The following is a 16,087-nucleotide window of genomic DNA, read 5'->3' as shown; positions in this document are numbered from 1 at the left end:
TTTGAAAAAATTACATGTAAGTTTCGTCACCTTGAGTGGTACCGATATCTGGTCTGGCCCATGGACTAATAGTGGATTTAATTAATTTAACAATATTTCGACCCCAGAGATGTTTCATTGGCATATTATATCTATTTAATGTTTTAAAACAGAAAAAGTAAACAAAGTGAACAAAAAAGAAGAGAGTTGAGCAACTATACATACCGGTAGTATACAAAAATAAATAGCGCAAAGTCCATAGATATTCACATCATTGAAAACCCTCCCCCAGTATAATATACATGAACATTCAAGTTTACATTTGCATCTTGTACAAAAAGAAAATGGCACCATTTATATATCTTTATATATATAATACCGGTATATACTGTAACATTTATGGGGAATAACGACAAGGGAACTCTCTAGTCTAACTCACCGACATGGCGGTTTCTCGACCAAAGTATTTGGCATCATAGTCATCAGGGGGGCGGGAGGAGAGGTAGAGAATCGCGGGGGTAATTAAAAAGAATGGTGTCGTACATTATGAATTGAAAATGGGGGACCCTGATGTAAACAAGACGAAGGTCTTTCTCTGGTCTGCATCCCTTAACAATTGTGTGTATTGAGCCGTACTGTATTGTACCCATTCTGCAATCTGTTAATAAAGTTTTCAATCAATCAATAAAGTTTTCAATCAATCAATCAATCAATCAATCAATCAATCAATCAGTAGGCATCGTTTTAAGACCTCTGTGGCTTTAAACAATCAGAAGTCGAGTTTCAGTCCCGAAGACACAGAGGCTCCAGTTCTGCTCAGGTAACCGGGCAACGAGGAATGCGTGTCCGAGGCGTCGACGTCCCGCTCGGCGGACGCCATCCCGGGGTCACTGGCGCGCGGCCACGGCTGACTGTCGCCGACCACGCCCTGCTTCCTCAGGTAACCCTGGCGACAGAACAGCGGGGGCTTGCGGTGGGTCAGGGATAAACGGAAACAGGATTCTAAAGGATATGGGGGGGGGGGGGGGGGGGGGGGGGGGAATAAATGAGTTATGCTGAATCAACACACAAAATAAAATATTACTAGTACTATTACTAGTTGCAGTACACCGCTTGAACCACTAGGTGGCGGTGCTGCATTGTGTTGTACAAATGGCTATTATTCCTCTGACTTTCTCTGCCAGTCTTTCTAGGGTTTGGTCCATGTTTGTAAAGTAGTTGATCACGATCAATAATGGAACGCTCAAATACGGAAGTACGTCAGACGTCGTCAGAGGAACACGGCCCAGGGCAGCGGCCAATCACAGCTCTGCGCTGTCCTGCTGTCCACGTCAGCTCGCGTGGATTCAAAATGGTAAAGGGTGCATTTATATAACAGCTTTTATCCAAAGCGCCTCACAGTTTTGTTCCTCACATTCACCCATTCACTCACACATTCACACACCAACGGCGGAGGCGACCATCCAAGGTGCCAACCTGCTCATCGGGAGCAATTAGGGGTTTAGTAAGTGTCTTGCTCAAGGACACATCGACACGCTGCCTGGGAGGAGCGGATTTCATGTGCAGTTACATTTTTGACCAGCTGCATGGAGGCGTGGCCAGCTGCATGTAGGCGTGGCCAGCTGCATGTGGGCGTGGCCAGCTGCATGGAGGCGTGGCCAGCTGCATGTAGGCGTCACCGGTAGGCTTGCAGGAGCTCGTTACAGGCCAGTCTCCCCCAGGGAGTCACCTGACCACAGACCACAGATCTCTCCCATTAGACCTGTCTCAAACCCTGCCCCTTTTCTTGATCCTCCAATCACAGCTGTCGCTTACCTCGGACTTCCTCGTACAATGCCTTGCCAAGATCAGTGCACGTGCATGATTGACGTTAGTTAACCCTTTCACTACCACACTACCAACTGGTTAACCCTTTCACTGCGACAATACAGAAGGTTAACCCTTTCACTGCCACATGACAAAGGGTTAATCGGTTCCCTCGCAAATCTAAGATAAGAAAAGATATTCCTTTAAAGGGGAAATCCGAGTACCCTTGGTTACCATGCGAGGTGCCAACCTGCTCACTGGGAGCAGTTAGGGGTTACGTGTCTTGCTCAAGGACACTATGACCCGCTGCCCGGGAATCGAACCAGGCACCTTTACGATTACCGGACGACCGCTCTACCTCCTGTGTGAGCCACTACTGTCACCGTCTAAAATTCTTGAGGAAAAGATGTTAACCCAAATAGGGTTAATAAAACGCTACCAACACAAGACGAACAAGCCGGCTACTAGGGGTGGGAATCACCAGAGGCCTCACGATACGATACCATCACGATACTTAAGTCACGATACGATAGTATTGCGATTAAAAATATATTGTGATATGCCGAGTTTTGCGATATTAATATTGCGATATATTGCGATTTATTACCTTTTTTCAACTGCAAAGTAAAATGTTGTCGACATGTTTTATCTAATAAAATAAAGTTTTCAGTCTGTTCATCTCACTTCAATCATTTTTATTGCAGCAAATGGGATTTTCTCAAGCAGACAGATGTCAACACTGTAATCTGTGTTACATGTAGATGTGTTTCAATTTTGGGAGTTAAATGATGGAATAGCCTTAGTGACGGGTTGAAGTTGTGTACTTCTCAGGGAAGATTTAAAAAAAGCCTTAAAGGATAAAATAATTCAGGAGTACAGTTTTGAGTAAAACATCAAACATTTGTTTTTTCTTTAAAACAAATTATATCTTGCTGCATATTTTAAGTTTTTCTTTCTTAAATATTTAGTTTTTAAGAATTTGTAAAGGATAGGCAAAAATAAGCATGTGCTTCAGCCTATTCATTTTTTTTTGGTCGTTGATTTTGGATTTTGTGTGTGAGCTTACTTTGAATATGTACATTTGTGATTTTTTTTCTTTTCCTTTTGTAAGTCCACACAGGTGTTTGATTTGTCTGTAAACAAGACCGAAAAATAAACTTCATTCATTCATTCATGTACCTGACAAACTGAACTGTTTGTATTACGGTCATATTCCAACTTAACTGAATGCACACGTGTGTGTGTGTGTGTGTGTGTGTGTGTGTGTGTGGACTACTGTACTATTACAGGTATTGAAATTAACAACGCAACTTCATTATACAAAAAAATTAGAATAATAATAATAATAATAATAATAATAATAATAATAATAATAATAATAATAATAATAATAATAATAATAATAATAATAGAATATCGATACTTGGCGTCCTTGTATCGATACAGTATCGCCACGCAAACTACCGGCTACCTGCGTAGAAAGCCCGGAGGTCGGTCTGGAGGCAGTGTTCCAGGAAGCGCCTCAGCGGCTGGCTGTGAGAGATGGGAGCGTCCCACTCCGTCAGGAAGTCTTCGATCATGTGGTGCACCGCCTTGGGTCGGGGCAGGGGCCAGCCAGAGGGCCGGCGTCTCATGTCCCTCTCTGGGAGAAAAGACACGTAAAGAGCAGATTATACAACGGCATGCACATTTCTCGATTCTGATTGGCTGAAACAGTCAACTTACACGTGGGTATTTGTAATAACCCCACGCTCTTGGTCCCAGGACCCGCCCACAACCGCCTTACTATCACTCCGCCATGCGAGTTTTTAGAAGTGAAAGCAAGATGGCGGACACGGCGGACAGTAAACGTTACATAAGGATATGGTGATAGGGTCATAAAGACTAAATGAATAACGAATGTGTTAGTTTCTTAAACAATGTTGGATGATGTAATTGATGGGTCATGAGTCATTGTGGAACAAAATAAAAATCGCGCGAATTGATTGATTGATTAATTGCAAATTTTATTACTGTCCGCCTTGTTTCCAACTGGTTAAGTTTAGGCACTCTTTCGAAGTCGCTCTCTTTCGAAGTTGGTTAAGGCTAGAGTTTGTCTTTAGAGCAGGGCGATAGACCACCAGCCCTGATTCCAAACTCTAACCTTAACCAACTTCGAAAGAGAGCGACTTCGAAAGAGTGCCTAAACTTAACCAGTTGGAAACAAGGCGGACAGTAATAAAATTAGCAATCAATCAATCAATCAATTCAATAACCCACGCTCACTTAAAACAGCGCACCTCCCAGCTGCTTCTATAGAAAGTAGGTTTAAAAAATAAAAATAAAAACGCGTATAGGGCAAAGAACCCCCCCCCCCCCCCCTCCTATATAGGGTAAAGAAAACTTTTTTTTATTTGTTTTACCTACTTTCTATAGAAGCATCTAAGAATGAAGTTCTATAGAAAGTAGGTTCAAAACAAAAGTTGGATGTGTTAAGTTTGTTGGATGTCTAGTTGGATGTATTAGTTTGTTGGATGTCTTAGTTGAGAGACAGTTGGATGTCTTAGTTTGTTGGATGTCTTAGTTGAGAGACAGTTGGATGTCTTAGTTTGTTGGATGTCTTAGTTGAGAGACAGTTGGATGTCTTAGTTTGTTGGATGTCTAGTTGAAAGACCCCAGGAAGAGTAGTCTCACTTTGGTGTAGACTAATGGGGATCCACAATAAAACAATAAAAGACAGTTGGATGTCTTAGTTTGTTGGATGTCTTACTGAGAACAGTTGGATGCACTTCCGAGCTGCTTCCACATGGAGGCAACTTATTTTTTTTTTTTTTTTTGTGAACTACTTTTTCAGCTGATGGTTTTTTCAATAAATCTTCAATTAATGTGTTTATTGTATAGCAATAAGGTTGGATGAATGCGCCAGTTGTATAAAAGCCATTACACCACGTGCAGTCGTGGGTTGTGAGAATTAGACCATGCTTAGGGGGGTCTAACGACCACCCCTAGGCATGGTCTAATTCTCACAACCCACTCCTGCGCGTGATGTAATGCTTTATTAGAAACAGAATAATAATAATATTAATAATAATAATATCTGAACAATATCTGAAATGAAGAAGAAAAGAAAAAGAAAAAAATTATAATAACCTTCTTACCGTCTTCTACTACCATGCACTCTTCCACTAATTAACCCGTTCACTACCACACTACAGAAGGTTAACCCTTCACTGCAAGGGCGGTCAGGTGGCGTAGCGGAGATTGTGCTCGTCACCAATGCAAGAGGCTGCGGTCTCGACTCCCGGAGAGTCAGCATTGCCTTGGCTTGGGCTGATCGCTATACTAACTCGTTTGGCTGAGTTAGGGGGAGGGAAGCCGTGGGTGGGTCCTGGGCGTTGTGGACAGCGACCCCTACAGTTCGGTCGGGGCACCTGCACAGCGAGGGTAGGATCTGGAGAAAGGTAGTGTGACCTTCCACACGTTACACTCTCCCGGTGAGAATCTGCGCTGCCAGGCTGCCTATTGCTTATTAACAGCGGAGGAGTGCTGCCGAGTGCTTCCGCGTTTTCCCTGATTGGCTGCGACACGCCCCGCGGCAGGCGCGGCAACCGCAGAGCGGAGCAGCAGAGCTTGCGGCATTATGTAGCCATAATCCGCCATGATTTTCATTCGAAGCTTAGCTCACCTGGCAGCGCTGCGGTCCTGCGGTCCGTTGGTGACAAGTTCGAATCCCATCATTTTTTTTTAACATGTATTCTTTCGCCGGTTAAGGTTAGGCATGGTTAAGGTTAAGGTTAGGCATTGTTTCGGAGTTGGTTAAGGTTAGAACGGTTAAGTTTAGGCGCTGTTAAGGAGCTGGTTAAGGTTAGAGTTTGTCTTAGAGAATGGCAATATTCTTTCTATGGTTAAGGTTAGGCATGGTTAAGGTTAAGGTTAAGGTTAGGCATTGTTTCGGAGTTGGTTAAGGTTAGAACAGTTAAGTTTAGGCGCTGTTAAGGAGCTGGTTAAGGTTAGCGTTTGTCTTAGAGAATGGCAATAGACAGCCTATTTCCGCACTGCCGCTCTCTCGCGCTGCCGCGGTCACATGGTCACATTGTCACATTCTTGCACTGCTCCGCTGTTAAAAAGCAACACGCTGCTAGGCTGGCTGCACATGTGTCGGAGGAAAGCATGTGACAGTCTCCGGCCTCCCGGACCAACAGTAGGGGGGGGGGGGGTGCGCAACAACCAGGAAGGGGGTTGGGAATTGGCATAACGACTAACAGTGGGATGGGAGAAAAATCGGAAAAAGGAGGGGGAAAAAGATAATAAAAAATAAAACTTCAATGCAGATAGTTAACCGTGTGGCAGTGAAAGGGTTAACCTTCTGTATTGTCGCAGTGAAAAGGTTAACCCTTTGGTAGTGTTAGTGTAGCGAAGACTCCCCCCCCCTTTTTTTTTTGCAATAGAGACTCATATCACTGGACTCTCATCACTGGACTATCTTGTGTTTGTACTTTTTTTTTTTACATTATATTGTATTTGTACCTGTAGCTATGTATCCCCCACCCTGTATCCCCCCCCCCCCCCCCATGCTGCTTTGACACCCGCATTTCCCCAAGGGGATTAATAAAGGATCATCTTAGTGTGGTAGTGAAAGGATTAATCTTCCTTGTCTATATTACTACCTACTATACTAATATGTCTTCACCACTATGCACTCAACACTGCAGCACCCAAGTGTCAGCACTGTTCGGTGAACATGGTTACTCAGCTGAAAGAGTTGCAACTTTCCTGCTGACCTGTCGTACAGAACTTGTAAGTCGCTTTGGATAAAAGTGAATGACTAAATGTAAATGTACATCTACTCTGAAGAACGAGCGTCTCAAGGAGCATCTCTAGGTGAGTCTGTCGCCAGGTTGGTTTGTGTGGGTGCAGTACACAGCTTGAACCACTAGGTGGGTGTGTTCACCCTGTCGCTTCCTCCGTCACACAGCTGGTCAAGCTGTAAAGCTGGATTTGTCATCCATGCTGGAAATCCCCTCCCACCCCCTCTGCGAGGAGCTAGCCAGGATGAGGAGCACGTTCAGCCATAGCTTCACCCCCCCCCCCCCGCCCCCCCCACCCACGACACACACCACAAACCGCCTCAGCCAGTCCTTCCTGCCGGTAGCCATATAATTTACATTTAGTCGTTTAGCTGACGCTTTTATCCAAAGCGACTTACAAGTTCTGTACGACAAGTCATCAGGAAGGGCACAACTCTATCAGCTGAGTAACAATATTCATCAAAGTGTTGAGTGCTACAGTGTAGGTTAGTTTATTAGGACAAGTGCAGTAAGATATCATGCTCCACAAACGTGGGTACGGACTGCTGCCAATTGCTAACGGCTGGTGAACTTGAAAACGTTCCGAGTTTGGACTGTCTGACTCTTAACACTTTGAATGCCAGCCACGCTTTTTGTCGTTAGTTCATGCCGACCTTTGAGTGCCCGCCAACGCTATATAGCGTTTGTTTGACTTTTGATATTTCATCAATCGAGCCTCAGGTTAGTGTTGCAGACTCTCTCTGAGCTCAATTGGGAAGATACCGCCCCCTATCGTCTCTCCCTGTGTAACTGCACCCCATTACTTGACAGACTGACGAAGGGGGGGGGGGGGGGGGCAGTTTCCTCATTTTACTTTTCAGTCAAGGCCAACTGAAGAGACCAAGTGATCGTCGGCCATCAGAACAGCGTGGATTATGTATTTACAGTACCCAACACTGTAATCAATAAGCGTGATCGATATTTGGAATGGCGATCAGGAATTGGAATAATCTTTTTGGATAACATCTGATCTGAGGTAAGGAATTTATTTTACCAGTCTTGGGATAATCAGAGCTATTTTCACCTATATATCAGCGTTTGCCCTATGCGTGTGTGTGTGGTTGTGCGAGCGATCAGGAAATGAGATAATCGATATTTCAGCCCGCTTCTATAGCGTGCATAAGTACACATATACTATCGATAATCTAGCATTTATTTGAAAACGATTCATAAATAGGCCGAAAAATGACAAAATATTTGTGTATCCAGAATATACCAGTAAATGCCTTTTATCACGGAATCTTTATATTTTCCTTGAAAACGAGGGTTTTTCAAAATGCTATAAAACGGAAATGAAGCGATTAAAAAACAATCCGCTTCGACAATGTTGACTGCAAACAAGTCATTGATAAGCGACGGGCAGATTAGACACATAGCCATAATTTAAGACAGAGATTATGCGTTCACAACGCTATCATTGAAGTGGGTGGTGGCATTTTACCATGCTTTACCATGTTAATGGCCGGCACTGAAAGTGTTAATAATAAACACTGGCGCAGTGTGTTACTATGTTATTGACCCTGTATACCATCATCACTATTAGTACTGTCTGATTGAATCCTGCCACTCACTACTGTTCACTACTGTTATCACTATTATCATTATTACTTTCCACTTTGTTCTATGTTCTATTATCATTACTATCTGTCCTACCTGTACCCCCCCCCCCCCCCCCGATGCTGCTATGATTCTTAAATTTCCCCCAAGAGGATTAATAAAGCAACACTTGACATGACTATAGGATTTGTTATCCAGACAGGCATCTTTCTGAACACCTATAGGCCTTTCACACCGGCCGGGCTGCTATACGTAAAATTTTTTATGTAGAGTAATCATTTAAAAAAACGTAATACATCCACAGAGCTTTTAGAAAGGTGCGGAATAAAAGTATTACTTCTTATTACTTCATTTATCATTGAAAAAAAACGTGTGGGTCCAAAATGAATGTTGTTGTTTACATGTCGCTTTGCATGTATCCCCCCCCCCCCCCCCCCCTACTTCTCGTTAGCCCCACGTGGAATGCAACCGATTGGATAAATGACATGATGGTGCGCCATCTAGTGGCTGAATAATAAAAAGTGTTGTAATCACCAGTAGGGAGTGTGTCATAGTAGTACAGCACAGGATGCAGGAAGTTGGACTTCCAGGCTCGGGTCCACTCCGACTCCGCCCTGCCGGGCCCCAGTGAGTCTGTGCGGTTCAGCCCGTACTGCATCACCAGAACCAGCAGGCCGTGCCTGGAGACCCGGTGGCCGGACAGGGAGGAGAACCGGGGCAGCGCCTGGAGGGGGAACTCCTCCAAGTACTCACAGTGGGAGCTGAGAGGAGAGAGGAGAGAGGCGGGGCTCGTTCAAGATGTGAGGTAACCTCTTAAGCCCTAGCTAGGGATGTCCGATATTATCGGCCTACCGATATTATCGGCCGATATTGGCATAAAGATGTGATATCGGAAAATATCTGTATCGGTTTTAATTTTTTTTTTACATTTATTTAACCTTTATTTACCCAGGCAAGCAAGTAAGAACAAATTATTATTTTATTTATTGTCAAAGTTTGCATAATGTTGTGTTAATTACACGACAAGAGATATGTAATGTTAATTACCTGAAATTATTCAGTTTTGGGGGGGGGGGCCCTGCATGTATCGGTATCGGTTGATATCGGTATCGGAAATTAAGAGTTGGACAATATCGGTATCTGTAAAAAAGCCAATATCGAGCATCCCTAGCCCTACTAGCCATATTTTCAGAAAATTCGCCTAAAAATATATTTTTATTTTGGGATTCACGATTCCATATCAACTACAATAAAGTGAGATTTCGAAAAAAAAAAAACACTAAACTATTAGAGTACCAATTAATGCTAGATCAATCAGTACCTTTACATGTTTAGTATAATAGTGTAATATTACTAGACAAGAGGGAGCCTTTTCCACAAATATATATATATATTACTGTCCCGTGTGTTTGGGTCTTTGGAAAGACCGGACGAGGTCAGAGGAGTTTGATCATATTCACTGAGGACGGCCAGATAATGTTGAAATCTAAACATTTAAAAACACAATATGATAATGCGATTTATTTTGTGTGGTGGTGTGTTACAAACAGAAATAACCAAATGTTCTAAATAAATAACAATGTTGAAATTGAGAAGTTTAGACTTATTATTTTACAAAAAAAAGAAAAAAGGTCATTACAGAGAGTTAAGTACCAAATGTAAAAGTACCGTTGGGTATACCGATACCGATTTTCCAGGAACTGGTACTGGTATCGGTTCAAATGTGAAACACACTTGTGTGGAAAAGACCACAATGAAAATGTGCCGTTGGGGAAGAGCCAGACAACACCCCCCCTCACCCCTGGAGGGGCAGCCCAAACATCTGGCAGGGTCTACTACTCACCCCTGGAGGGGCACCCCGAACATCTGGCAGGGTCTACTACTCACCCCTGGAGGGGCACCCCGAACATCTGGCAGGGTCTACTACTCACCCCTGGAGGGGCACCCCGAACATCTGGCAGGGTCTACTACTCACCCCTGGAGGGGCACCCGAACATCTGGCAGGGTCTACTACTCACCCCTGGAGGGGCACCCCGAACATCTGGCAGGGTCTACTACTCACCCCTGGAGGGGCACCCCGAACATCTGGCAGGGTCTACTACTCACCCCTGGAGGACCCAGAACATCTGGGAGGGTCTACTACTCACCCCTGGAGGACCCAGAACATCTGGCAGGGTCTACTACTCACCCCTGGAGGGGCACCCAGAACATCTGGGAGGGTCTACTACTCACCCCTGGAGGGGCACCCAGAACATCTGGCAGGGTCTACTACTCACCCCTGGAGGACCCAGAACATCTGGCAGGGTCTACTACTCACCCCTGGAGGACCCAGAACATCTGGCAGGGTCTACTACTCACCCCTGGAGGACCCAGAACATCTGGGAGGGTCTACTACTCACCCCTGGAGGACCCAGAACATCTGGCAGGGTCTACTACTCACCCCTGGAGGAGCACCACGTCCCCGAGCACCCCGACCATCTGGTAGGGCCCCGAGGCCTCGTTGACTCGCTTCAGGACCCACGACTGCAGCTGGCTGCTCAGGAGCCTCGTGGAGGGCCAGGCGTTGCCGTGGTAACGCTGCTCCAGCACCCGATGCACAGCCCGCACTGAGACAGACACACGGAGCGGTTAGTCATCCGCATGAATAGTCGTCCCCATCTCCTCTCCACCACCCATCTCCATCCCCCATGTCCATCTCCACCCCCCACGTCCATCTCCACCCCCCATGTCCATCTCCACCACCCATCTCCACCCCCCATGTCCATCTCCACCACCCATGTCCATCTCTACCCCCCATGTCCATCTCCACCACCCATCTCCACCCCCCATGTCCATCTCCACCCCCCATGTCCATCTCCACCACCCATCTCCACCCCCCATGTCCATCTCCACCACCCATCTCCACCCCCCATGTCCATCTCTACCCCCCATGTCCATCTCCACCACCCATCTCCACCCCCCATGTCCATCTCCACCCCCCATGTCCATCTCCACCACCCATCTCCACCCCCCATGTCCATCTCCACCACCCATCTCCACCCCCCATGTCCATCTCCACCCCCCATGTCCATCTCTACCCCCCATGTCCATCTCCACCACCCATCTCCACCCCCCATGTCCATCTCCACCCCCCATGTCCATCTCCACCACCCATCTCCACCCCCCATGTCCATCTCCACCACCCATCTCCACCCCCCATGTCCATCTCCACCCCCCATGTCCATCTCTACCCCCCATGTCCATCTCCACCACCCATCTCCACCCCCCATGTCCATCTCCACCCCCCATGTCCATCTCCACCCCCCATGTCCATCTCCACCACCCATCTCCACCCCCCATGTCCATCTCCACCCCCCATGTCCATCTCCACCCCCCATGTCCATGTCCATCTCCACCCCCCATGTCCATCTCCACCCCCCATCGCGTGAATACTTTCGGCAACCAACATGCCCTTCCGCGTTGCTCCGATTGGCCAGCGATCGGCCAGCCCTCTACGCTCGTTTTCCCCTACGCCGCTAACGCGCGCATGCGCATTTTCTTTTTGACGGCACTCACACGCCAAGCAGCTTTTCGCCACACAGCCGCAAGCTGTGCAGGTTTTAATAGGTAAAATTATGCATTCGTCACTACTCTCTCTATATTGACGCATAGCCACCAGCTAATATACGTTCCACAAACGCTCCACACCTCCACAAACATCCCGCAGCACAGACGCAGCACATCCGCACACAGCAGCACAAACATTCCCCACATTTAACATTCACAAACACACAATATTGAAACATAAACACAGCTGGAGAAAATTTTGAAGTAAATATAGTAGCACCACATAGACTGCAGGACATAGTATACACTAAATTATCAATTAAGCAATGCGAACTGAAATTTGGCCCCCTTATTACACATGTGATCCGGATATGGCGTGAAACACAAAAAAAAATATTCTGACTCACATAAATGGCATAATCATACTCCCTTATTCAATAACAGTGCACTCCTGATTGGAAGACGACCTATAAGATTCCCTAGATGGGAAAAGCAGGGCATACACACATTAGGAGATGTTTTCAACAAACAGGGTTTTTGTAGTTATGAGGAAATACACAAAAAATTTAATCTCACCAGTTCCACATATTATTTTTACGCACAGTTATTGGTATGTTTGAAGGCTCACAGTGTCCCATTAAGGATACCAATTGTACACCACAGATACCACAAATTCTTCTATGAAAGAGAGACATCGAGAGGTTTTGTATCAGATTTTTATCATCAATTACTAAGGTCCTCGTATGAAATCCTCCACCTAGACTCTGTCTGGAGGAGGGATATACCAGACCTGGAAATAGATTTTGATTGGCAAGAAGCCTGGGCAAATGTTCGACTTGCGTCACGGAACCCGGACCATCAACAAATCAATCTTAACTATATACATAGGACATACCTGACTCCTATAAGACTGAACAGAATGGGTCTTAAACAAGACTCCAAATGCTCCTTATGTACAAATGGGGACGAGGGGACATTTATGCACATGTACTGGGACTGCCCACCAGTTAAAATATTCTGGAAAGAAGTGACCCAGCAATTATCAAATCTCTTAACTCTGAATATACCTGTACACCCCTCTGTATTACTGTTGAATGATGTTTTTGAGTTTGCAGTACCTCATATCTCGATGTGATTTATCTAGAAATATCTACAGCAAGAATGTTGGGTCTCAGTGAATCCAAAATTACAATGTGGTTAGAAGTGGTGGAGAGAATAAAAGCTAGCATATAATTGTAGTGTCTGGTTAGGAGCGAATGATAATGGATGGATTATCCAAGGGGGGGCCCGGGGGGGGGGGGGGAGCGAGCGAGAGTGTGTGTAGGGTATTAGATAGCAAGTATTAGGTGTATATCTTGTATAATACATTTATTTAAATGGTGATTTCATTGGATGTGCACTGTTAATTAATGCTTGTATATCTAATTTTATGTTGTTATGTTTATGTTTATGTGTTTGTTTAAAAAATTATAAAAAAAATAAAATATAAAAAAACACAGCATAACGTTAAACACTACGATACCCAGAGCTCATCGCGCAAACCGGAAGCGGACATACGTAATCTTTCCTCGCCGCGTCACTCTAACGCTACCTCACCGGCACCTAATCTAATTTAACAGCAAATTAAAACATCTTTTCAAAATCTTTCTTCACATCTATATTTGTAAATTCGCGAATTGAACTCCACCCCATACGTTAAGCTAAAACCAAAGATTTTCGCCCATCACCCCGTTTTAAACAGCGTAAATACGACATTTCTCTCCGTTTTTAAAGCAATCAACTTATATACGCCAACTCCCCCACACCTTAGCTAGTATCCCTCCGTTTTTAACAACAATCCGACGGTCGCAGCATATTTAAAACACATAATATTCATCGCTAGTCATTACACGCCAAACCCCGCCGCTCTCGCAAGACGCTCGTATTTTCAAACCTCTTTGTCTAGTTTAGCGACACGACAATTCAACATTACTTTTACAGTTATACTGTTTATTAAAACACACACGTATTTAACAACGACCTCAAGTACTTCCTACTTAGCTCCTGTATCATAACACAAGCGTATTTGTACGCTCTGTAAACGAGCACCTGGGGGGAGCCTCATGCGCGGCGTAGGGGGTAAACGAGCGCAGAGCGCTGGTATTCACGCAGGAGAGCGCTGGCCAACGCTGGCCAATCAGAGCAACGCGGAAGGGCATGTTGGTTGCCGAAAGTATTCACGCCCCCCCATCTCCACCCCCCATCTCCATCCCCCATCTCCACCCCCCATCTCCATCCCCCATCTCCACCCCCCATCTCCACCCCCCATCTCCACCCCCATCTCCATCCCCCATCTCCACCCCCCATCTCCATCCCCCATTTCCACCCCCCATCTCCATCCCCCATCTCCATCCCCCATCTCCACCCCCCATCTCCACCCCCATCTCCATCCCCCATCTCCACCCCCCATCTCCACCCCCCATCTCCACCCCCATCTCCATCCCCCATCTCCACCCCCATCTCCATCCCCCATGTCCATATTAAAACAATGATAAATAAATATATTAAATAAACTAACAACCCCTTTGAGCACCTCAACCCCCCCCCCCCCCCCCCCCCTTTCAACAATGTTGCGCCCAGAACTCCCGGCAGCGTGTCAAAGCGCCCTTGAGCAAGGCACTTAACCCCTAACCGCTCCTGGCGAGCAGGTTGGTACCTTGCATGGTCGGCTCCCCCGTCATGTGTGTGAATGTGAGGCATAACTTGTAAAAGCGCTTTGGATAAATAACTGCAGTGCATTTATACCACGGTAAATAATATACTATAACCCTTTCACTACCACACTACAGAAGGTTAACCTTTGAAAGGGTTAGTGAAAGGGTTAACCTTCTGTATTGTCGCAGTGAAAGGGTTAACCCTTTGGTAGTGTGGCAGTGAAAGGGTTAACCTTCTCTGTATCGTCGCAGTGAAAGGGTTAACCCTTTTGGTAGTGTGGTAGTGAAAGGGTTAATGTAATTCACCCGTGTAGCGGAAGCCGTGGATGAAGCCCCCGGCGGACGAGCGGTAGTCCCTGGAGTGGGCGGCGGCTCCCAGGACGAACAGCCCGGGGGTGCCACGCCCCTCGTACCAGGCCGTTACCGCGGGCAACTTCCCCCGGGCACTCTCACTGTTGGGCGGGCGGGCAGAGCTATGGAGGGAATTATTATTATTAATAGTATTATTACTAGGACAGTTTTATTTTGGAAATGTAAGAATTATCTGAGTGTGAGACACACCGTGAGCTTTTCTCCAAGTACTGATATGAGCATTATTTTGAATTTTTGTACTTTAGTTTGTATATTTTGTATAGCGTTTGGTCTTTAACCCTTTCACTAACACACTACAGAAGGTTAACCGTCTGTAGTGTGGTAGTGAAAGGTTAACCTTCTGTAGTGTGGTAGTGAAAGGGTTAACATGCTGTAGTGAAAGGGTTAACCCTTTGTCGTGTGGTAGTGAAAGGGTTAACCATTTGTTGTGTGGCAGTGAAAGGGTTAACCTTCTGTGGTGTGGTAGTGAAAGGGTTAACCGTCTGTAGTGTGGCAGTGAAAGGGTTAACATGCTGTAGTGAAAGGGTTAACCCTTTGTCGTGTGGCAGTGAAATGGTTAACCTTATGTAGTGTGGTAGTGAAAGGGTTAACAGTCTGTAGTGCGGTAGTGAAAGGGTTAAACATATGTAGTGGTAGTGAAAGGGTTAACCCTTTGTCGTGTGGCAGTGAAAGGGTTAACCGTCTGTAGTGTGGTAGTGAAAGGGTTAACCCTTTGACGTGTGGCAGTGAAAGGGTTAACCGTCTGTAGTGTGGTAGTGAAAGGGTTAACCCTTTGACGTGTGGCAGTGAAAGGGTTAACCGTCTGTAGTGTGGTAGTGAAAGGGTTAACCCTTTGACGTGTGGCAGTGAAAGGGTTAATCTTTTACTTCTTGTTCTACTGTATGCAGCACGAGGAGGGTCATGCAGAACCGAGCGGTTGGCTGTGATGTACATGTACCTTATATGTGACAAATAAAACTAAACTTGAAACTTGAGAGATGATCTCCACAGAAGAGAAGAGCAGCCGACTCACAGCCACATCCTCTGTCTGGGCCACAGAACACGTTGTACGATGTCCCTACACCTTAGGACTCAAACCCGCAACATGCACTCACGTCTCACACACACACTCTTTTTGACTTAAACCCTTTTGCTCTTTGGGGAGCATAGGTCATTCATGAAATCTCTCCAGCTGGCTCGGTGTTGGGCGAGTTTCTCTGCTTCCTTCCATGATGTTCTTTTTCCCTTGAGATCCGCCTCGACAGACCTTCTCCAGCTGTTTCTGGGTCTCCCTGGCCTTCTCTTCCCCTGTGGGCTCCAGGTTAAGGC

General features: G+C 45.8%; 1 protein-coding gene across 1 annotated transcript in view; it reads right to left on the bottom strand.

Moving 5' to 3' along the window:
- foxred2 (FAD-dependent oxidoreductase domain containing 2) overlaps positions 1-16,087 on the bottom strand; it is a 33,182-nt gene continuing 17,095 nt past the window's right edge. The window contains exons 6-10 of the mRNA XM_084329884.1: positions 14,714-14,880; positions 10,609-10,774; positions 8,703-8,929; positions 3,257-3,427; positions 1-981 (exon numbers count right to left, since the gene is read on the bottom strand). Of these exons, the coding sequence (XP_084186010.1) occupies positions 749-981; positions 3,257-3,427; positions 8,703-8,929; positions 10,609-10,774; positions 14,714-14,880 (964 nt within the window). The 3' untranslated portion in view covers positions 1-748. The remainder of the gene's footprint in view (positions 982-3,256; positions 3,428-8,702; positions 8,930-10,608; positions 10,775-14,713; positions 14,881-16,087) is intronic.

This window comes from Notolepis coatsorum (genome assembly GCF_963971535.1).
Source record: "Notolepis coatsorum genome assembly, chromosome: 14".
NCBI lineage: Eukaryota > Metazoa > Chordata > Actinopteri > Aulopiformes > Paralepididae > Notolepis > Notolepis coatsorum.
This window is presented reverse-complemented; position numbering and strand designations above follow the sequence as displayed.